Here is a 24,122-nt window from a genome sequence, read left to right as displayed (position 1 = left end):
TGTGAGGAGTAGGATAAACATGACTGCAAGGATATGAGGCTTCATCAACTGAATAATACCTCTTCAGAGGTCGAGAGACCAAAGAATCATGCCATTGACGCGATCTATTAGGTGACAAACCACTGGAATAGGACAACAACTGCACACTAAGATATGCCTTTCCAACGGCGTTCAGTCAAAACCTATAAACTCACGACAAGTTCAACCGACAGGGAAAAACCCTCCCCGCTACACATCCAACAAGACGCCTTTTCAATGGCTGTCAGCTGTTACCTGGGAAAAGCTACAGGTTCGACCGAGGGGGTCAACTACCAGGGGCAAACCCACTCGGATGCCCTTCAACTACCGTATGTCCTCTCCTAGGCTGTTCTTGGCTGTGAGAAGGAGCAGGACAGTGACTTTTAGTCTAGAAGATCTGAGGGGTCAGACAGTCACCTCCTCTAACATACATCCAGAAAGACGCCTTTCCAGCAGCTGTCTGTCGATACTGGGACTGACAAGCAACAGGTTCGACTGAGAGTGCGACTACCTGTATGTAACCCCCTGACCACCCTTGGACCTCTGGTATGTCTTCTCTTAGGTGCAGGGAGTGGGACAGTGACCTCTGTCTAGGAGAATCATGGGACAAGTAGCCGCCTCCTACACTGCACAACACTTCACTGTTACATTGATAATTCATGATAATGAAATAAAATGCTGGCAAAGACATGGGAAGGAAGCGATGGAGCCAGGCATGGGAGCAAATGACAAAGATCGGAGGAGTAATAGGAGAGAATTGGCTTTAGGTTTGGGAGGCGAAGGGAGTCGGCAGACAACAGACAGGAGGCAAGAGGCAAAATGCCGGCACACCTGGCAATCTCGGTTACTGATTACTTTCACAAAAATAATCGATAATAATCAATTACTAACTACATACTTTATATATATCACTAAAGAATTCTGGCACCTAGGCCTGAACATTCATAATGTATGAAAACATCAGCCTTTTATATACTTAGTCATGCATTTTAAAAAACAATCACATAGATGTATGTATAACTCCAAAATAATAATCATTTTCTATCAACAAGTTGTTTTGCATTAAGTAGCAAAGCCAATTGCACTCTAGTAATGTAAAAACATTGCTTTTTTTTCTCCAATTATGATAACGAATAAAGCAAATATTATTTACAAATATATGAAATAGCATTTCATGTATTCAGATGTATGTATTTTAAAATAACATACCCTTCTAAAAAGATATATGTTTATATCACCAAACGTTTTCATATTAAAGTCTCAAAGCAATTCCACTCTTAATGTAAAAGAAAATTTACGAATAACCGATTACCCAAAAAGAAATTATAAAAATTATCAGGAATAAAAGTAATCGTAATCAGTAACCAATTACGTGCCCCCACTAATTGACTCGAGTGGCCTGTGCTCCAGACTAAATGACTTGAGTGGCCGCCTGAGCTCCAGTGCGCCAAGCGAGCTCAAAGCTCTTGGTTAAGATGTGAAACATTCACAATTGCGTGATGCCAGGAAATACCTCCGTACACGAGGCCATGTAAGCCTTCTCTCCCAAAGCCCCTGTAGCCAAACATTAGCATCATTCTCTCCATAACACTTTCAACCTCCACACTTTCAGTCTCTGCAAATGAAAGTATTGGCCTAATGCAAACGTTTGGCCTGAAAGTAAGTCTCAACGTTCACAAATAACTCTGTAGATATATTTTTTTACCGGCAGCTTGTGACTCTAATAGCTTATGGCTGGTAAACAAATCCCAAAAGCAAGGTATAACCTAAGGGAATTATGTAACTTTTACAAATCACTTTTAAAGGTAATTATAACCGGAGACTTGCATGTCACCTAATCCCGGTAAGTAAATAATAACAGCAAAGGTTCTAAGATACAAGAATGGAATAACATTCGAGAATTATTTTAAGGTAATTATTTAACAGTGTCAGGCTAATGACCCATGGCCAGTAAACAAAAGCTTGGCCTAAAGGAATGATGTAAAAATACCAAATTTGTAACTAATTTGTATTTCATAACTAACAAACCTTCGGTCTTAACATTAGGATTTACTAGCGCCAAGCTGGAAACCGGTAGAATTAAATTACACTTGTGAGATCCAGGGACTATGGCGATCTATACCAGGTCACGGGACATGTATACCCAGAATGCCCACGGCGACCTGTGACCCACCAGTTTATTTTTCCTACCGCCTTTAAGATAAGACGTGTTTTTTACTGTCTATCTGATTTAAAGCCGGTTTTCAGTTTGCCCGTTTTTTATCCATTTCATTTTTCATTTCTTATTACTTTTTTGTTCCTTTCTCCGAGTGTGTTCAGTGTGAGTGTGATCGGTAAGAGTGTATAAGTGGTATGATGGAGATTTTTGCCTCAACATCGGGATCGTCTGCCGTTTTGAAGAGGAGACAAAGGAAATGCCCAGGAGTCAGTGGCTTTCCATGTTCTAGGTTTCTAACTTCGGTGTCGACGGATCCTCATCCAACGTGCAGTAAGTGCACGGAAAACGTATGTACGATTACTAATCCATGTTCTGTTTGTCGCGGTTGGTCGGTGGAACAGTGGAAAAAGTTCTATGACAAAGGCCAATACAAAAGGAAGGTGGTGACGCCATCTTTGGATGACCAAACCTTACCGGCTTCTTTTGTATCGGCAATAAACCAGGCTGCTCCATATGTTTCTCCACCTGCTTTTGATTTGTCCCATACCCCTTCGGTTTCTCCTAGCGATTCAGTATCGGAAACGTCGGGAGGGGTCTTGGGTAATTTTATGAATAATATGTACGCTCCTTTGTTCCCAGCAGGTAGAGGGGGAGCATCGCCATCTTTGTTCCAGACGCCGGCTCCCGAAGCGCATAGGTTGGATGGTACGTGGTCAGCGCTAGGCCTACCAGGCGTACCAACCTTGGATGGTTTGCTTGCGCATTATATGGCGTCACGGTTCCAGCAGGGTCCGGCAGTGCTGAATGTTCCTCATCCCCCTGGCTTGCAATTTATGGGAAATAATGCCGCGGCTACGCCATCAAATTCGATGTTTACAGCGATTCAGAACATGGGAGATAGTTTGGCAGCAAATGTGCGGTTGCCAGCAGAACCCGCACAGTCTCTCCCTACGAGATGGGTGACATCACAACATACGTCACATACCGATATGGCAGGCGCAATGACGTCACAGACTGCTAATCATAATTACTTAAGGCAATTAATAACCAACGACTTGCGCATAGCATAAGCCCGGTAAGTAAAACATAGGCAAAAATATTAGGCCTATTTGAATGGAGTTACATTCAAGGAAAGACCATTCCCGAATAATACAAATATCCAGCTTGATGATAATCTGAATTAAACAAAGGACAAGACTCATCCTGCTCGAAGGCTACGAATGCATTCCGGTGGTTGTGTAACAACTACTGAAATCCAGTGATATAACCAGAAAAAATAAGAACAAGCTGCTGTAACCACTTGGATGTTTAGTCAAGCGTCGGCAAAGAAACAGAATGAAGTGCTTTGCTAAGATTTGTTCCAGTAGTTATTGCCGTTGAGGGACGGCACTGTATATCTATATACACTGAACAATCGAAGAGCTACCTGCGAAATCCTGAATTAGGCTGCCGAATGTTGGAAACTATAGCTATATTTCTGGGCTCAGCTCGTGTCGCTTTGCGCGAAATATCCTTTAATCTATTATTTCTAGGGTAAATGTACTAACACAACCAGAGAATAAATAAAATAAAGAAAAAGGTCAGTATGACTGACTCGCTCACCTCCAGGAGGGTGTCGGTATGAACACTAGGCGAGTGAGACCACTACCACGAGCCAAATGCCCAAATAGAAAATCTCCCACTACAAAACCCTCCAAGAGGGGAGCCGTCCCACAGAGGGAGCAGCTCGTACTACTACTACACCATCCCATGCTTGCGACTGCTGCGCCTCTAGTGGCCATCCTTTTCAGTTAGCTCGTACGAGTAACACGTGTTATTTTTCTCTCTGTATATTTTGTGCCCTTTCTTCGGATTTTCGATAATGGAGCGTGCAGCTATTGCAGCAGCTAAGTTAAGTACTCAGTATTCACGGTTAGCGAGTTTTTTCCGTCCCCGAGACGGTATTTGCCGTTTTTTAGGTATAGATACGTTCTCGGGGGAGGGGGCTGGAAGCCATGGCAGCATGGTCCTGCCTGCATGTTGGGTTCGTTCTTGGTCTCCCATACCTAGAACTCCCTTATTATTTTACGCTCTATTTTTGATTATCCGCGTTATTACGTCTACTCAAGTGGTTATACATGTATGTATTTCACCTTATGTAGGCTTTTTCTATCCAGACCCTAGTCCAGGTTCTTAGTATCGGCCCATGACTAGCTTTGAGTGGTAGACTTGCCTTCGGGCTAGTCGCACACTCCTGGATTTTTTCTCCTGCTATTTTACCTTCTTTCTTTCATTTTTATTATATATATATTTATATGTTTTGTCACTGTGAGGTTAGTTAGCGTCTGGCTTAGCCTAGGTCCCGGCTCGTAGAGCCTAGCCTACCGTTGATCAGTTCGGTCGCTTCCACATAGCTTCTCTCTGATTTCAGTTTGGTTTAGCCCTATGGGCCTATGTGCCTACCGCTTTTCAGTTTTCAGGTTGTTCCTTCCCGATAGCTTCTCTCTGATCAGTTGGTTGGCCTAGCTTGGTTACCGTATCTTAGTTTACCGCCTCGTGGTCACTACGTGATCACGAGTCAGCCGGACGCCTGCCAGTCCCCCTCCCCCCTCCCCCCTCTCCCGTTCTCCCATAGAGTCGGGTGGGGGTGGGTCGGTCTGTCCTTGCTCGCCCCGCATGCCCGAGCCTGGCTCCCCCTCTCCCCTCCACCGGAGGGGCCTGGGAGTCCGACAGTCCCTGACTGGTTCCGACCTCTCCGCTTCTCGGCTCGGCCGGGTGGTACGTTGTGGGGGGCCCTGGCTTCCGCCCCCCTCCGTTACTTCCTTGCCGCTCCGGGCTAGCTCGAGTCTGTATGTCATCTCGCCCTTCCCTCCTTACTAGAGCTCCTCCCTATCGGAGCAGCCCTGGTATCCCAGCGGAAGGGTATAGTCCACCGTAGTTGGACCGGAGCATACAGTAGGTCTTTACTAACCGTACCGTATTGCTGAGTTACTACACTCCGCTTCACTGGACCTAGTCCGGTTCGTTGCATGACATTGCATGTAGGTTTAAGTTATCTTTAAGTTTATCTTAAGTTTCTTAAACCATCCCTACCCCTCCCTTTCTTTTTACCGGATCTCTCCGGGATTATAGCCTATTCAGGCAATGCAGGGAGGGGTTATGCCCAAATTTTTTCCGAGCTCCGGCATGTAACGGAGTTCTTTGTCCTTAGTCTGTAAGTGTCCCCCTTTTAAGATACTCATGTGTCTTCCCACTTACAGGCCACCAACTGTGAGCATCCGGGTATGTTTGCCGCTACACTTCAGGACCCCTGTGGACAACGAAGTTTGCCAAGGTCCCATGCTCCATGCGCGACTCCGCACGGGGACATCCAGGTCTGGTACCATGAGACGTGTACCATATGTTACGATCTGGTGAGCCAGCTTTTTGGAAGGCGTAGTATCCATCTCCGCATGCTTGCTCCGCTTCTTTTAGTACTTAAGTTTTACGTTATTTTTACTTTAAGAACTTAAGGCATCCTAGTTTAAGTTATATTCTAAGTTTTAGTTTTAAGTGATTCTTAAATCTAAAACAAAATATACCCTCTCTTACAGGCTCCGGCAGTAAGAGATACGGCATTGGCTACCCTGCGGGCCTGGGTCGGAGGTTTTTGGCAAGAACGCCGCCAAGGGTCAGCCCTACATACTGGAGAAGCGATTAGCTCTGTTAATCTTTCCCGGAGGCAAGGCGACTGGGTACGTCGACCCGGTAGAGGCGGACCCCTCTATTGCCTTTATCCAACAACAACTGGCGGCCTCCTTAACAGAACAAGACCAGGATATCTCCACGGATGTCGAACCCCCTGGATATAAATGCTGAACCTATGGTAGGTATAGACGACCTGTTGGCCGCCCCGGTAAGTACTGCAGGTACCCAAGGGTCTCCCTTGGGAGTGACTGTTTCTTCTACCCCTACCTGCAACCTCTCCATCCTTCCAAGGCTTTACGGGTGATGAGTTATATACTCCTCCAGAGGCTTCGGTTAGACCTAAGATCAAGTCCAAACATATGACCTTGACTAAGACGTCATCGTCTTCGAAGAAGACGTCCTCGTCTTCTTCCTCGCGCAAGTCTCCGGCTCGTAATCCCGGCTCAGACAGGTCTAAAGGGTCTAGCTCCGGCTCAAAGTCCTCAAAGAACAAACCTAAGGAGAAATCCCGCACCCCGGCAGTATCACCAGTTTCACTACCTTTGGTGCCTATGCAGAGTCTCCCCTCCACCTCCGCAGCAGCTCCGGCTTTGGACACCAATGCTGGCCTGTTGCAACAGGTGGGCGACCTAGTGGGCTCCCTTAAGACGAGTGTGGAACATATGATATCCCGCCTGTCGGACAGGATCACTTCTCAGGACACGATTATAGCCGGTCTAAGAGAAGGCCCGCCCTCTTGCCTCTCCCTCAACCTCCAATACTAGCGGATCTCAGCTTCCCCCGCATGACTCGCTGCCCGCTTTCTCCATGAACAATCCTTGGAGAGTAGCATCATACGCCCCCTTCCAAGATGGTCTCATCTCCATACCGGAGTTTGGAACTCGAAGAATAGAGGACTTCGAGTTCTACCCGGAAGGCCTACAGCCTCCTTTCATAGGCTACGCTAGGCTCACGCCTTCGGCTATGGTTAGAGATGACAGGGTACCAAAGGAGACAGTCCTCTATTCTCGGGACCAGGCCCAACGAGAATGGCTTAGATGTTCTAGACGGACATGGACTGTTTCGAATACCAAGATCCAACCATTCAAAAAGTCCCTTTACCATTTTCACGATGGACGAAGCTACCCCGCTCCCTTTCCTTACCAAGATAGCGAGGTCGACCATCTCAGCAGCTCAGAAAGGGGAACCCATGCCTCAGCTGAAAGAAGCAGACCCCCACTTTCTTCTCCGTTGCTCCCTCGTCAATTGGAGAATTATGGGAGGATCTGCCTAACACTTTTATTTTACAGCTGGCAAACTCAAACCTGACTGTTGTATGGAGCACAGTTTGGTGAAAAGCTGCCCAGGCTTCCTGATAGTCTTATTCAAACCGAGTTTGACTCGAAAACACGACTAGCCAGGTCAATCAACCTGATGGCTATGTCTGAGGTAGCAACCATGGCTTATGGTTCAGAACCAATTTTTAAGCTTATAACCAAAGCCCTGACTCAAACGGTGCAGTCAGACATGTTCGAGTTTGCCACTGCTAGAACAAATTGCAGAAAGCATGTATTGCTAGAGGCAACCATTTCGGCATGAACCGAATAGGTGCTTTCTTCTAACATCTGGGGCGCAGATCTCTTCCCAGAGGCTATGGTAAAGGAACAAGTTCAAAGCCAAAGAGGCTACGAGGTTGAACCCCAAAAGCCTTTAAGGACCCGTTTTGGGGTTCCCCCCCCCCTTTAAACGGCTAAAGGAGAAAAGGCAAAAGACGTGAAACCCACCAACGAGGGTTTAAAGGGGGTCAAAAGCAAGCCTAGACGTTTTTCCCCAACCCTTCACCCAAAACCGAAAAGCAAGCCCGCGCTTTCCCCTCAACCAAAGTTTTTTCCCCTACAGTGGCCGTTAGTGCAGACAGATTCAGTCCCCTCTAAAAAACGTCTAAAGGTCAATCACAGCCTATTTATGTGTATCCCCTCATCCTCAACCCTCCACCTCATACGCCATCTCTCCAGCTTACAATCCAGCCTTCGAGAGTCAAGCTTCTCAGAAGTTTGACCGCTCGAACAAGGGAGGCAGAGGTAAGCGGTGTTTCGGGGATCCGTGGGAGAGGATCGGGAGCCCCCTATAATAGGGGAAAGCACTTCAGAGGAGGTAGAGGGGGTTACCAGAACCAATGAGGAACTTCAGGTAGGAGGGAGGCTGTTTCACTTTCGCCACCGTGGAACTTCAGCCAGTGGGCTCAGAGCATAGTGTCAAAAGGGCTGGGTTGGAGCTGGTTGACGAACCCACCTCCAGCCAGACCTTTCCGTCAACTTCCTTCCAAGGAATTGACAGAGTAGCAGAGGACCTCCTTCAGAAAGGAGCTATAGTCAGAGTCAAGAGATTGAAAATTTCAAGGTCGCTTGTTCAGCGTCCCAAAGAAAGGCTCAAACAAAAGAAGGGTAATCTTAGACTTGTCCCGCTTAAAACTTAGCCATCCGCTGCGACAAGTTCAAGATGCTCACGATCTCACAGGTGCGGGACCCTACTTTCCCCGTGGGGGCCGTCACCACCTCTATCGATCTTACAGACGCCTACTATCATATCCCTATTGCAAGACACTTCCGTCCGTATCTGGGATTCCCAAGATAGGAGACCAGACGTTCTCCTTCAAGGTAGTCCCGTTCGGGCTCAACGTGGCACACAGGGTGTTCACGAAGCTAGCGGAAGTAGTAGTGCAACAGCTCAGAGCTCAAGGGATTATGGTAGTAGCGTATCTCGACGATTGGTTGATCTGGGCCCCATCAGTCGAAGAATGCAACAAGGCCACACTGAAAGTGATCCAATTCCTAGAATATCTAGGATTCAAGATAAACAAATCCAAGTCCAGACTCACCCCAGAGTCAAACTTTCAGTGGCTAGGCATTCATTGGAATCTATCCTCACACACTCTGTCGATTCCGTCCACCAAAAGGAAAGAAATAGCGAAGTCAGTCAAGCAATTTTCTAAGTCACAAACTAGCATCAAGGAGAGCTCAGGAAAGAATCCTCGGCTCTCTCCAGTTTGCTTCAGTAACGAACATCTTAATGAAAGCCAAACTGAAAGATCTAACCAGGATCTGGCGCTCTCGAGCAAATGTCAGGTCCAGGGACAAGCTATCCTCAGTACCTCTGATTCTAAAGAACCGGCTTCGGCCGTGGGCAAAAGTCAAGAATCTGTCAGTGTCAGTCCCTCTTCAGTTCCTCCACCAGGGATTACCATCCACACAGACGCGTCCTTAAGCGGCTGGGAGGGTACTCCCAAGTCAGAAAAAGTGCAAGGAATTTGGTCAACCCAGTTCAGTCAGTTCCATATAAACGTACTGGAGGCAATGGCAGTCTTCTTGACTCTGAAAAGATTACGCCCACCAAGGTACTCCACATAAAGCTAGTCTTGGACAGCGCAGTGGTAGTACATTGCATAAACAGAGGAGGAGGCTCCAAGTCACGTCATCTAAATCACGTCATGATAGCCATCTTCTCCCTGGCAGACAAATTCAGTTGGCATCTTTCCTCCACCCACATAGCTGGAGTAAGAAACGTCATAGCAGACGCCCTATCCCGATCAGTACCCCTAGAGTCGGAATGGTCTCTAGACGAGAGTTCGTTCCAATGGATCCTTCAAAGAGTCCCAGGGCTAACAGTGGATCTCTTCGCATCACAAGCGAACCACAAACTACCAGTGTTATGTAGCCCCCAACCTGGACCCTCTGGCTTACGCCACGGACGCCTGGCTCTGGACTGGAACAACTGGGAGAAGATTTACGTCTTCCCTCCAGTGAATCTCCTATGAAGGTCTTAGACAAACTCAGGACATTCAGGGGTCAAGTGGCTCTAGTAGCCCCAGACTGGCCGAAGAGCAATTGGTAACCCCCTGATCCTGGGAAAAACTGGGTCTTCGTCCCCTTCGGATTTCCCAGTTTTTCCCAAGCTCTCCCAGTCAGTACAACGAAGACTGTGTTCGCTTCCTCAGGGATTCTCAAAACCCTAACTTTATGGATTTCATGAAGTTTGCGGCAAAGAGAGATGCGAATATTGACCTCAGAATATTCTTTTCTGGAATCCGATAAAAGGGATTCAACTTTGAGGCAGTATGATGCTGCCCGTCAAAAAAGTTTAGCAACCTTCCTGAGAGAGTCAGATTTTATCAGAATCATGGGACCAGTTAATTTCTGCTATATCCTTTTTCAGATCTTTATTTGAAAAGGGTTTAGCAGCTAGCACGATTACGACAAACAAGTCAGCATTGAAAAAGATATTTCAATTTGGATTTAACATAGACTTGACAGATACCTATTTCTCGTCTATTCCTAAAGCAGTGCTAGACTTAGGCCTTCTGTCAGGCCTACGTCAGTTTCATGGTTCTTAAACGTTTATGTTCTACTGGCTTCCGAAACCGATAATGACACATGCTCGTTTATGATGCTCCTAAGAAAAACCCTGTTTTTATTAAGCCTAGCGTCAGGGGCGAGAATTTCAGAACTGTCGGCTTTATCCAGAGACGGATCATGTTCAATTCCACCTTCCCACGGGGGAAGTGCTACTTTCTCCGGAACGTAGCTTTTTGGCAAAGAATGAAGATCCTTTGATGAGGTGGGAACCTTGGAAGGTACTACCTCTTCTTCCACAAGATGTTTCCCTTTGTCCGGTTTCAACCTTACGAGCCTTTCTATCCAGGACCTCCTCTTCCTCATCGGGGCCCCTCTTTAGGAGGGAAAAGGTGGTACTTTATCCACTAAAGGCATCAGGCAACAAATCCTGTACTTTATCAAACAAGCCAATCCTGACTCCTTTCCAAAAGCACATGATGTCAGGGCAGTAGCCACTCAATTAATTACTTCCAACATATGAATTTTTGCTGATTTAAAAAAGTATTTACCGGATGGAAATCGCCGACAGTGTTCAAACGTCACTACCTTAAGTCCTTGGAAGCTCTGAAATTCCCAGCAGTAGCAGCGGGGTAACTAGTTTCCCTGACTCTAGCTAGATTATAGTAGAAGATTCAGTCCTCCTTTCTACCTGCCTCACCCAACAGTTCGTCTATTCCTGCCTTGTTCATTAACATTTACCTTGTGTCTTAGCTGCTTTATGATTGTATAGTGCCCCTTTTGTCTGGTTAGGGACACTCACATCTGATTACCATACTGATCTCATAGATGTTTATCCCCTTATTTTTATGCTAGGGGATACATCATAATGCAATGGTTACGGGTTTTGTATATTAAGTCATATACATTCCTAAGATATATTATTTTATCATTGATCAAATATTTATGTAAATTTGTACTAATTGCTATTTCTAATTTTGATACATGTTGTTACACAGATTTATGGTGATAGGTAATCATTGTACCTATTTTGTATATATGTAAATTACCTTATATTATTAACATTACCCCATTAGATTTAAGGGTAATTTTAAGCATATTTCTGATTTTGTTTTTACTGTGTACTTGTATCTTTCTAGCAATTATATTCATTCTTTTATTTTGTATCTTTTATTTGAGACCTATTTTGTTTATTATATTTTATTTATTTTGTTTACAATCTTGAGCTGTTTCTCTGGCGTACGATTTCGCGCAAGCGACACGAGCTGAGCCCAGAAAAGGATTTTGACGTAAGGAAAAATCTATTTCTGGGCGATTTGGCTCGTGTCGCCAGCGAAATACCCCCCTACCCATCCCTTCGCTCAGATTGTCTGCTAACTTCAGGATGGCCACTAGAGGCGCAGCAGTCGCAAGCATGGGATTGTGGTAGTAGTAGTACGAGCTGCTCCCTCTGTGGGACGGCTCCCCTCTTGGAGGGTTTTGTAGTGGGAGATTTGCTATTGGCATTTGGCTCGTGGTAGTGGTCTCACTCGCCTAGTGTTCATACCGACACCCTCCTGGAGGGTGAGCGAGTCAGTCATACTGACCCTTTTTCTTTATTTTATTTATTCTCTGGTATGTGTTAGTACATTTACCCTAGAAATAATAGATTAAAGGATATTTCGCTGGCGACCACGAGCCAATCGCCAGAATAGATTTTTCCTTACGTCAAATCCTTTAATTACTGGGGTAAGTCTCATATACAAAATTTAATTTTAGAGCAGAGTTAAAAGACCATAAATAACAAGTTACCCAACAAAAAAGGAAAATAGGACTAAGAACACAAACATTATGAAAAAAAATTTTTCTTAAAAAATTAAAACTTCAACAACTTTCTTGAATGTTGCAGAGTTGTATTAACAATGACAGCAGCACCACCTTCAGCACATTCACTTACTGGAGGGAGAGCTCTATACATTTTTAGCAAGATCACTTACTTGATGGGAAGATCTATACATTTTAGCAATTAAACCAGGATTATAAAAATTTCTTCACTAACGGAGTTCTTGAAGACAAAAAAAAAATACCTGGGGTTTTGTGGTCACTAAAGCTACTCAGTTTTTAAGCTTTTTAATTTCTACTGGTGGCACTGAAGGGTACTGCCATCTTTATAAGAACAGGGTTAATTTTGAAGATTTCTCTATCCTTTTCCCCTTCAACACAGAGGTAAAGATTTCATTAACATTTTTTTCCTATGCCCTAGCCACTTTACAAAGAATTTCGGTATGAGAAGGTAATTTTGCTTTCATATTGCTTGTCTTGTTTAATTTTGCTTTCATATTGCTTGTCTTGTTTTATCTGTTTTTTTTTTTTTTCTCCGTTACTTGGTTTTAATTCAGCATTACTTCTGTATTCCTGGACATCTCACCTCGAGTTTGCAAGCTTGAGATACCACTGTGCCCTGTGACGAGTTGAGTCAGGAAGAGGTGGCCACAAGATATGCGACCATCAAATAAAACAAAACAATAAAAAACTGAAAATTTGCCAAAATACTTGCAGGAAACCAGGAAGACCAATGCCAGTGAATATCTTATTAATAACTCATTGTAAATATAAATTAAATTAGATGTATATAAAAATGAATTACACCCCAAAATAAAAACTAATAAAAAGCTACCATTGAACTCAAAAGTCTATACAAAGTTCAGAATGATCTGTAGATGAAGTGAACATCTTCGTAGCATTCAACAGAAGGAAACTGCAGTAGTTACCCCCAACTAATGTCCACAAGTGCATATGCACATGGTTACTCTTAGCTCTTCTACTTAATCTTCAAAAAATTCAGAACTGGCCTTTCTTGAAACAGCAGTCATGATTTGTTTCAGTTATGAAAAAACTAGAATTTATCTAACTTTTGGTTGTCTTGTTAGTTTCTGGGCAACCATTACCCTAGTGATCTTTGCAGTGTCTAGGCTTCCTAATCCTAAAAGATCACATACAATAACAGGCTCCATGCACTGGCATTTAGGCTAACATCACAAATGGAGAAAGCGGAATTGTCAAGTCTGGAGGTTTTAAATAAATTTTCACTGTAGCAGAAATACTATCTGTTTCAAGTCCTAATCTATGCCTTGTTCCATGATGCTTGTGTTCTCATTGGTTGGCATCTTCCTATTTCTATGTACCTACTTCACTCTCAAGACATAACTAAATCATTATTCAACAATGAAAGGGATAAATACATAATACTGAAGCAAGCCAATCAGAGAATGAACTATAAAGGTAATAAAATGATATGGTCTCTCATATTGCAAAGGAGTGCTGATTTACTTGAAAAAAAACTAATGACTATTTTTTGTTTATCCATTACATATGCATTCGGCAGTTAATTAACTGCATCTTTTGGCCTTGAAACATCTTGAAATAAGACCTTGCTTACTGTATGGATGAATAAAAAATCTAATCCAACGTTTTTCTAGGGATTCAGCAATGATTCCTAACTTTTTTTTTTACTTTTCACAGTAACCGAAGAATATAGCAAATGAGATTATAATAACTCTTAAAAGCAAGCAAAATTTAAAAGACACTGCAGTGCCTATTAAAAAAACAACTACTACATCATAAAAAGCATAATACCTTTAGCTGCAGTTTCCATTTTTTTAACAACTCTCGTTGTCTTGAAGCTACAGGGAGATTGGCCCACTGAGATTCTGTACTTTCTATTTCTTCCACCTGTTTCATAAAGAAAAATAATAGGATAAAAGTAACACCTGAAAGAGAGAACTTCACTGGGATACTTCCTTGTGTAAAAACACATGAAAAGTATGTGTAAACACACTAAAAGATCAAAATTTCTCCACACAAAGTTTTAAAGGTTTGAATTAAAATGAAAACATCTCAAAAGAAATAAATCACTGCAAACTCTAAAAATGAATCCCTTACCATCTTTTGAAGGTCCCGTATCGCTCTTAATCGTCTCGTATACTTCCGCATAACGGGTAAGACACTAAATGATGGGCATGAAGTGTTAGAACCAACACTGAACTATGAAATGTTACTGGTTGGAATTTGGAGCACCCTTCAGATCCTGTTGTAACAGAAATAATCCATTACCATTCATAAACACAAATCACTAACTGCCTGCAGACCAAACAACAAAATGTTAACACATGTATATTTTAGGTTATCCTAGCACAATTTTTGAACATCCAGTTGTGCACTTTCACAGTGGATTTGTATGTGTTTTGTATGGAAAAAAACTACAATGAAAAATTTGTGATGCAAACAGTAATTTGAACAGTGACAGTATCCCCCATCATTACAATACAGCTGTGAATAAATCAACTCATAAACATCGATAAATTGCTATTTATTCATCTTGTAGAAATCAGTTATAATATCTATAATCTTGGAGTGTTGGGATTTATGGTATAGTATTGAAATGGATGAAAATAAAGTTCTACAGCAACACTGTTTATTCTTTTTTAAATTAACAATTGCCAGGGATCTCCTAATGAACGTCTTCACCCATATTCATCCTTATTCCTTCATCTGATTTCATTATGTTTAGTTGTTGAATACATATATGGAAGGAAACAAGAACAATGCTCCCTTAAACTTCACTGGGAAGAGTAGCAAACTATATTGTCCACATTTACCCATTGTCTTTACCCGAGAAGTGCTACAAGCCTCTTGAGCGGCTGCATGGGAAAACTGCTATGAGCCTCTTCAGAGTACCATTTTCTATCTCTTCTCACAAATTCCCTTATGACATTTCTTAACTTGCACTATCTTCTATGATAAAACTATTTGTCTTGTAAAAGATTTAATGTTTAGAACTTTATTTTACTCAAATATACTTATATTTTATTGTTATAATAAAAAAAAAAATTCCCATAGACCAAATTTAGCTTTTACACAAAGGAAACTAGTGAAATGTAGTTCTTTTTGCTCAAAACTTTTTTTATATAATATATTGGAAACATGCACAATAAATATGATATTGTAATGATACAATTAAGTTTGTTCATACTTACCTGGCAGATATATATATAGCTGTATTTTTTCCGAATCCGACAGAAATTTAAACACTTACGACACACGCAGTGGGAGTCAGGTGGTTAGTAACCCATTCCGCCACTGGGAGGCGGGTATCAGGAATCATTCCCATTTTCTATTCATAATTTTTATTTTTCCACTGTCTCCTGAGGGGAGGTGTGGGTACTTGATTATATATATCTGCCAGGTAAGTATGAACAAACTTAATTGTATCATTACAATATCATTTTGTTCATGAAACTTACTGTCAGATATATATATAGCTGAATCCCACCTTTTGGTGGTGGGAGTAGACAGAATAGAAGATTTTAGGAAACCATATATATGCAGATAATTGATATCTTGATTCCTTACCTGTTAGCATAGCTGACTTCGTGGTTACTGCCGCATAAGTCTGCTTGTGCTACTAGAGTTGCCAGCAAGGTAGAGACCTATAAAGCTGGTGCACTCCAGATGATCTGTCAACAGGGGCGAGACCACGACGTGACTAGACCATTGACCATACAAATGAGGGCAACCGAAGTAAAACCAAACCAACCTGGCGTTTTAGCCTACCAAAAGTCTACCCACATAGACTAAGCTAATGGTAATGGGAGATCCGCCGCAGGCGGTCAACCCCACAACCATAACACAAGTTAAAAACCCCCTAAACCATTAAAGGATAGGATGAGCGCTACCTCCTGCCCCAAAACAGTGTCTGCAGCGACGTATGGTCCGAGCGAGTAACAATTTTCGTATGTTGCTTTCACCTCCCGCAGGTAGTGTGAAGCGAACACCGAATTGCTTCGCCAATAAGTGGCGCCCAAATATCTTTGATTGCCATAGTTTTGTGAAACGCCACCGAAGTAGCAATAGCCCTCAACTCGTGGGCTTTCACTTTCAAAAGCTCCATGTCACTTTCACTCACTTTTCATGGGCTTCCTTAACCGTACTTCTTAAGAAGAACGCCATGTGCATTCTTCGACATCGGAAGATCTGGTTTTTTCACAGAGCACCACAAGTTCTCCGAAGAACCTCTGCATGCTCTGGTTCTCTGCAAATAAAACTTGAGAGCCCTGACAGGACACAGGACTCTCTCAGCTTCAGGTACCACTAGCTCCGACAACCCTTTGATCTCGAACGTCCTCGGCAAGGGTTGGAAGGGTTCTCGTTCTTTGCTAAGAACGTAGGACTTAAGGAACAAACTGCACTATGATCCTTGAACCCAATATGCTTGCTTATGAACTTGAATTTCGCTAACCCTCTTCGCCGTCGCCAGAGCGGTTAGGAAAATGGTTCTTCTTAGTAAGATTCCTAAGCGAGGCTAAATGGAGCGGTTCAAATTGACTCGACATGAGAAACTTCAGTACCACGTCTAAGTTCCACGATGGTACTTTCGGTTGGAGAACTTTCACAATCTCAAATTGATCTAATGAGATCATGAATGGTCTCTATCATTCGCTAAGTCGAGTCCTCTATGCCTGAATGACCACAGAAAGCACGCTTCTGTAGCCTTTAATCGTGGGAACAGCTAGTTTTTCGCTTCTTCCTAAGGTGAAGAAGGAAATCTGCTATCTGGCTCACAGAGGTTGAGGTGGAGGAAATGCCCTTCCTTCTGCACCAACTTCTAAGACAGCCCACTTTTGATTGGTAAACTGCGATTGAGGAGGGCCTCTTTGCGGTGGCAATCGCCGTTGCCACAGGTCTTGAAAAACCCCTCGCTCTGGCCAACTTCTTGATAGTCTGAACGCAGTCAGACTCAGAGCGGGGAGGTTTTTTGTGGTACCTCTCGAAGTGGGGCTGTCTGAGTAGATCTTTCCTTAGGGGCAGAGTCCTTGGAAAGTCTACTAGGAAGGACATCACCTCCGTGAACCAGTCGACCGCTGGCCAGAAGGGGGCGATGAGGGTCATTCTCGCTCCTTCTGATGCAGCGAACTTCCTCATTACTTCCCCGAGGATTTTGAATGGGGGAAAAGCGTAAATGTCTAGTCCCGACCAATTCCACAGTAGGGTGTCTACTGCCACTGCTCCCGGGTCCAGAACTGGGGAGCAATACAGCGGAAGTCTCTTCGTTCGGGAAGTTGCGAAAAACGTCCACATTGAGGAACGTCCCCATAGTTCCATAGCGTGCATACTTCCTGATGAAGGGTCATTCGTCGGCAGAAGCTGTCCTTGCCGACTGAGAAAGGTCCGCCTCGCACGTTTTCCACGCCTTGACCACAAATCTTGTCAGAATCGTGGACGTTTTTGCGACTTCGCCCAAATCAGGATATTCTTCGCGATGGCGAACAGAGAAGGAGAGTGAGTTCCCCCTGTTTCCTGAGGTATGCCAAGCTGTGGTGTTGTCCGAGTTTTATCTGAACCACTTTGTTGGAGACTTCCTCTTGGAAGAACCTTAGAGCAAGGTAAAAAACCGGCTGGAAAATTTCTTTTAGCATTTGGATTGTGCCAAGGACACCTGTTTCCCCTCTCCAGGTGCCTGACACTTCTCTCCCTCCCAGTGTTGCTCCCCAAAACCCGTGGAGGACGCGTCGGAGAACAACACTAGGTCGGGGTTCCGAAGCTTGAGCGAAAGTCCTTCCGCAAGCTTCTTGGATCCAACCACCATTTTGAGGTGCTTTTGTTTTTCACTTCTTCGTCAAAAAACAAGACCCTCTTCTAGATCCTGTTTGCGTGACCAATTGCTTGAGAGGAAGAACTGAAGTGGTCGGAGGTGCAACCTTCCCAGAGAAACAAACTTCTCCAGTGAGGAAATGGTCCCCAGCAGACTCATCCATTCCCTCACCGAGCATGTTTCCTTCCCTAGAAAGGCCGACACTTTGTCCAGGCATTGAAGTTGTCGCCCCTGGGACGGAAAAGCCCGAAAAGCCACTGAGTCCATCTGAATCCCCAGATAGACTAAGGATTGAGAAGGAGTCAGATGCGACTTTTCGAGATTCACCAGAAGTCCCAGGGACCTCGCTAACGACAGAGTCGTGTGAAGGTCCTTCAGACACCGGTCTTGCGATGAGGCTCGAATAAAGCCAGTTCGTTCTTAGGTAGAGATAGATCCCCTTATTTCCGCAAGATGGAGCCACCTCGCAACGTTCTTCATAACGAACGGGTGAACACCATCGGCGCCGTGCTGAGACCGAAGCAGAGTGCCCTGAATTGGAAAATCTTCCCTTTCAGGACAAAACCGCAGGTATTTCCTTGATCGGGGATGGATGGGGACGTGAAAGTATGCGTCCTGAAGGTCTAAAGAGACCATCCAATCCCCCGCCCGGTCTTAAGGCTGCAAGCACGGATGAGGTGTCCCCCTCCTCTTGAACTTCTGCTTGGTAACGAACGATTTAGACTGCTGACATCCAGAACGGGGCGCCACCCCCCTGACTGCTTCGGCACTAGGAACAGACGGTTGTAAAACCCCGGAGAACTCCGGTCGAAGACCTGTTCCACCGCCTGCTTCTCGATCATTTGATCTAGAGATCGTGAAGCACTTTCTGCTTTTTCCCCTGATACGAAGGGAGACAAATCCTTTGGTGTCGAAGACAAGCGGGGGTAACATCAGGAAAGGAAGTTCTGTACCCTTCTTGACGATGTCCAGAGACCAAGCGTCGGCACCTCTCTCTCAACGCTTTCGCGAAATGTAGAAGCCTGGCTCCTACCGGTGGCTGAAGGACTTCCCTCTCACTTCTTGCTCTTGGAAGGAGCGGGAGTCTTGCCTCTGAAAGAGCCTCTTCCTCGAGGGGCTGGCTTCGAGGAAGAAGCAGATCGAAAGGGCTTCGATTTCTTCAAAGCAGAGGACCAGAAGACGAAGTAGTAGTAGGCTTCCTAGAAGACTGTGCAGAGGGTCTTGGGTTGCTTTCTCCTGGAGACTGGCAGCTATGTCCTTTACCATAGACTGGGGGAAGAGATTGTTCTGAGAAAGGAGCGAAAAGAAGATCCGCTTTTTGCGCTGGTGAGACCGACTTTGCAGTAAAATTGCAAAAAAGTGCTCTCTTCTTAAGCAGTCCCGTGCTGAAATGAGCAGCCAATTCCTCAGAACCATCCCTGACGGCCTTGTCCATGCAAGACAATACACTGGACAGCTCCCCCAGACTGATGGAATCAGAACTCCTGGACCTGGCATCCAATACTCCTAGGCACCAGTCAAGAAAATTAAAGACCTCTAGTGTCCTGAAGAGGCCTTTAAGGTGAAAGTCTAACTCACTATGCGTCCAAGAGACCTTAGAGGAAGACAGAAAAGATCTTCTGGCGGCATCCACAATACTACCAAAGTCTCCTTGAGCTAGGCTGGAAGCTTAACTCCGACGTTTTCTCCCGTCTCATACCACATACCAGCTTTGCCACAAAGTCTTGAAGGTGGTAAAGCGAAAGAAGTCTTGCCTGAAGCTTTCCTCTTTTCCATCCAATCATGGACCTTTCGAAAAGCTTGCTTCGTAGAAAGCGACTTCTTCATTTTCACAAAGCCCGAGATCTTAGTAGCTTTGGATGACGAAAACTGAGAGGGAGGAGTACGTGGAGCTTCAGGTTGGAAACTGTCTGCAAAGACTGACTGTAGCAAACGAGTCAAAACCTTGTAGTCCGTCGAAACTGGAGCCAACTGCTGTTCTTCGTCCACTTCGAGGAAAGCGTCACTAATTTCCTCTTCAGACACTGGAGAAGTCGGAGGAAGTAAAGAAGAGTCACGAGCTTCTCAAAAAGAGAAAGAGCGGCGAACAGGAAGAGTTCCCGCTTCCGCTTGCGCTTGCGGAGGTGGAAAAACTGACGTCCGCTAGGCGCGCGCTTGGCATGTCCCTGCGAAAGGCCAATCTAATCTGGCGCCGACTGAAGCGCGCTCGACCGCAACAGGTGTACACCTGGTCCACTGGCGCAGTGAGCGTTCCACTGGTGCGCGCCGAGCGTCCACTAAAAACGCGCTGAGCGTCCACTGGCGCTCGGGTTACCTTGCACCAAATCACGTCGGCGTCACTAAAGCGCGCTTGACTTTCACAGAAGCGCGCTCGGCATCTAAAGAAACGCGCTTCTTCATCAACAAGTTTCGTAGCAGCGGAAACAACCGCTTCATGAGAGCGAGAAACGAATCTCGCCTCTCTAGAAAGTTGCTGGGGAGCAGAACCGAACTCTAGAGGGAGACTCAACGGAGAGAGAGACGAGCGAGGAGAGGGAGAGAGGGAGAACGCCTCGACCTCTTCACAGGAAGATTGTCATCCTTCTTACGGCGACGTGGAACAGTCTCTCTCGAAGAAAAAAACATCTCGAAGTTGCTGCTGAAGAGACTGGAGAATCTTGCTTGTAGGTGAAGCCTCCTTTTCTGGGAGGGGCTGATCCTGTGAGCAGGCGAGTGGCGAGGGGACGCCTTCTTCCTACTCCCAGGAACCGCCACTTCACGCACCTTAGAGCGACTGCGGCGCTCGAAGAAACATCTAGGAAAGACTCCGCCTCCGAATAATCCTTACGCTTCTTCTGCGGAGGAAAAGCAGCAAACGCACTATCAGGCGACGAGCAAAGTTCCGGAGAACAACTTGGACGTGAAGCGTCCCGAACGCGAGCCGTCCTTTTCAGCGGACGTGATGCGGTATGAGAGCTCCACCCCTTGCGCGGGGAGGAAGCTTCAGAAGAAGAAAAGCACTCCTTGAGAAGACGTGCACGCGCACGCTCCTTGGCAGTCTGGGTAGGTTCGTCAGAAGCTGCCGCAAGGAAGGCACGCCAGATCGGGGGGGTGGGGTTCACTCGTAACCCCTTCCTTCGACTTTCGACATGCTCTCTCCCCGTAATCTGGGAGTCAAGCAGAGGTCTAGGTCTAGAGGCGGAATGAGGCCGATCTGAGCACCCTCCACTACACAAGGGCACTTTCACTGCACTTCTCTTCACTTTTGCTCTCCAGAGCTAACACTTTTGATTCTAAGTTACGAATCGATTCAAGAATTAGCGATAAAGTATTACCTTCTACCGACACTGTTTCAGGGGCCGGAGGCAACACTACAGGGGTAGGAGCATAATCTACAGGAGGGGTTAGCAGGAGAATCATTAAAATCTTGCCTACCTGAAACACTCCTGGAGGAAGACCTCCTTAACCTATCTCGCTCAAGTTTCTTAAGATAGGTTTCATACGCCTTCCATTCCGACTTCTGTTAATCTTTCACACTCCTTACAACGTACTTTCAAACGTACATTCATTCTCCCCTGCAAACTTTACAAACAGGAATGTGGGGTCTACTGAAGCTTTCAGTAGCCTACCTCTACAGTTCGGACATAGAACAAAATCTAGCGCTAGCAGAAACTAGACCCTGACATCTTGATCAAAGAAAAATCAATACCAAATTCAAATCAATCCAAAGTCAACGTGTGCCAAGCCACCGATCCAATTCAGATACCAAAGAAAAACCAAAAGGGATACTCAAGTAGCTAGTAAGTTTCCCCAAAATCTGGACGGAGGTGCTGCAAACAGGTGTTTTCAGCACCGGCGACAGAAAAATTATGAATAGAAAATGGGAATGATTCCTGATACCCGCCTCCCAGCGGCGGGAATGGGTACTAACCACCTGACTAACCCACTGCGTTGTGTCGTAAGTGTTTAAATTTCTGTCGGATTCGGGCAAAAATACCAGCTATATATATATATCTGACAGGTAAGTTTCATGAACAAAATATATATAATATATATATATATATATATATATATATATATATATATCTATATATATATATATATAGATATATATATATATATATATAATATATATCTATATATATAGCAAACACAAAACACACACAATATCACACATAACATCCTGCCTAACAAGGAAAATAAAAGATGCAGCAATTCCCAAAAGCTATGCTTTTGTATTTCTTTTGGGTATCTGATGATTTGTTAAAATAAAGGGTAATAAACAAAACAAGCAGTTTGACTTACCATGAAAGTAAGTGTTTATTTTGTATTGGGTGTGTCTAAACCTCTATTTTGATTCCAATCAACCCCTTTGCCACTGGGATGTACACATGTAAGTCTTTTACAGTCTCAGTAATGAAAGACTGCGAAGTACGCTTATACGTCTTTCATCTCTCCTTGAAAAGCAAAGCTGTTTTCTTTAGCTTGGAGGCGTTTCAGCATAGTATTGTGTATGGAGGGGAGGTGCTTGAAGCTCCACCACCAATTCATTCTAGCCAATGAGCATCTGATGGACATCGTGACGTAATTGTCATATGGTATATTAGTGGGGGCATTGTCCAACACTTGCAACACTTGCCAAGAAGGATGATCACAATTTTGTCCATAAACCATGTAGATTTAAACTCTAAACCTTTTTCCCTTTTGATTGCAGTTATTTTATGTTTTTTTTCAGTATCATGTCAGATGATACTGTTTCAGAGTCAGGGTCTGAGGACCTGCCAAATATATCAGATGATGATTATAGTGATAGTTTCTTAGAGGATGACAGTGACAACGAGTGTTTGGAATGAAGGTTGGCGGTTCATAACTGGGTCCATCTTGTGACGTGTGCCCAGACCCAGGCCCCCGATTCTTTTTTGTGGTGATGTAATTGACAAATTGTGTGAATGGATGAATGGTCGGGGAGAGGAGTATTTTCATTCAACAGGAAAACGTAAGGTGAATGGACTTCTATGGAGGCCTGCTACTTTGTAATGAGTATATGATTTTTTTTTTATTAGCTTGCTGATGAATAATGCCCCGTATGTGTATACGAGATGCTGTTGCTTTTATTATTATCATTATTACTATTATTACCATATCATTATTATTATTATCATCATTATTATTATTATTATTTTATTGTCATTACCAATGCCGTAAACATTCATTGATGTATACTACACTGTTTCTGTATGAAACCTAGGGCTAACTGTTCCAGTAAGAAAACTAGTACTGCTATTACTAATACTACTATTTTACTATTACTTTACTACTTTTTCTGCTACTTTATTTCTACTACTTTATAACTGTTTCTACTTCTGCAATTACTTTTCCAAAATATTCCTATTTTTTCCAATATCCTTACTATATATTTTTATATTTTTTGCCAATGTGGTAAAAGTATTCATTGATATATACACAATGTTTTCACATAAGAATATAGTAAAGGAAAAATATGAATAACAAAATTTAGCGGGAGCAAGTAATGATTGATACTCGCGGTCGACAGTGGATTCTCATACGGTATGCAAGCATTTGCAGCAATGCAATAGGCCGGTGGCAAAGGGGTTAAAGCGACTTACGTATTGTTTTCTCTGTTCTTGTTCGTTTGTAACACACACACACACACACACACACACACACAGAGAGAGAGAGAGAGAGAGAGAGAGAGAGAGAGAGAGAGAGAGAGAGAGAGAGAGAGAGTCAGATAATCTTTTTATGGAATATTTTTATAGTGTCTATATTCATTACTTACTATTTCTTGCAACAGTTGGGGGTGGTGGTTGTGGTTTTGTTATGGCACATATACAGATAATTAAAAAAAAAAAACACACAAATAAACTAAAAACCTATTGTAATTAGTCTGACTGATATCAAATAACCCCTAGGTCATAAGTTTACTTAAAGTTATTAGAATTAGTTACTAGGTTTTTATATAAAACTTCAATACTCAGAGGTAAGTTTTTTTTACATAATCACAATAATTGTTTTTTATGTAATTTAAATATCAAAGTATTATCTTTACTCACTTTGTTCCTTCAAATATGATAGGATTTTATTATTGAACTTGCAAGTAATAAAGTGAGAATATAATTTTAACCAACTTTACAATAATAGCAATGGTAATAATAGTTGCTACATGAATAGATAAAGAAAAAATACTTACAAAGCAAATAAAATATTTGTGAACAGTAAATGCTACTATATCAACTAGAAAGATCATGCATTTTTCAAGAAGAGAAAAAAATTCTATATTCTAATATTGGAAAAATATAAAGTAATTTTCTTTTCAATGCAC

At 43.6% G+C, this 24,122-nt stretch overlaps 1 protein-coding gene across 1 annotated transcript in view; it reads right to left on the bottom strand.

Moving 5' to 3' along the window:
- The window catches only part of LOC135210381 (ubiquitin conjugation factor E4 B-like), a 133,635-nt gene that overhangs the window by 52,173 nt on the left and 57,340 nt on the right, over nucleotides 1–24,122 (bottom strand). Inside the window, 3 exon segments of the mRNA XM_064243288.1 lie at nucleotides 13,786–13,881; nucleotides 14,092–14,156; nucleotides 14,159–14,236. Coding sequence (XP_064099358.1) covers nucleotides 13,786–13,881; nucleotides 14,092–14,156; nucleotides 14,159–14,236 — 239 coding nt within the window.

The sequence above is a fragment of the Macrobrachium nipponense genome, chromosome 39 (genome assembly GCF_015104395.2).
Source record: "Macrobrachium nipponense isolate FS-2020 chromosome 39, ASM1510439v2, whole genome shotgun sequence".
In the NCBI taxonomy this organism is placed as follows: Eukaryota; Metazoa; Arthropoda; class Malacostraca; order Decapoda; family Palaemonidae; genus Macrobrachium; species Macrobrachium nipponense.
Note: the sequence above shows the minus strand (reverse complement) of the source record. Positions and strands in the feature narration are given on the sequence as shown.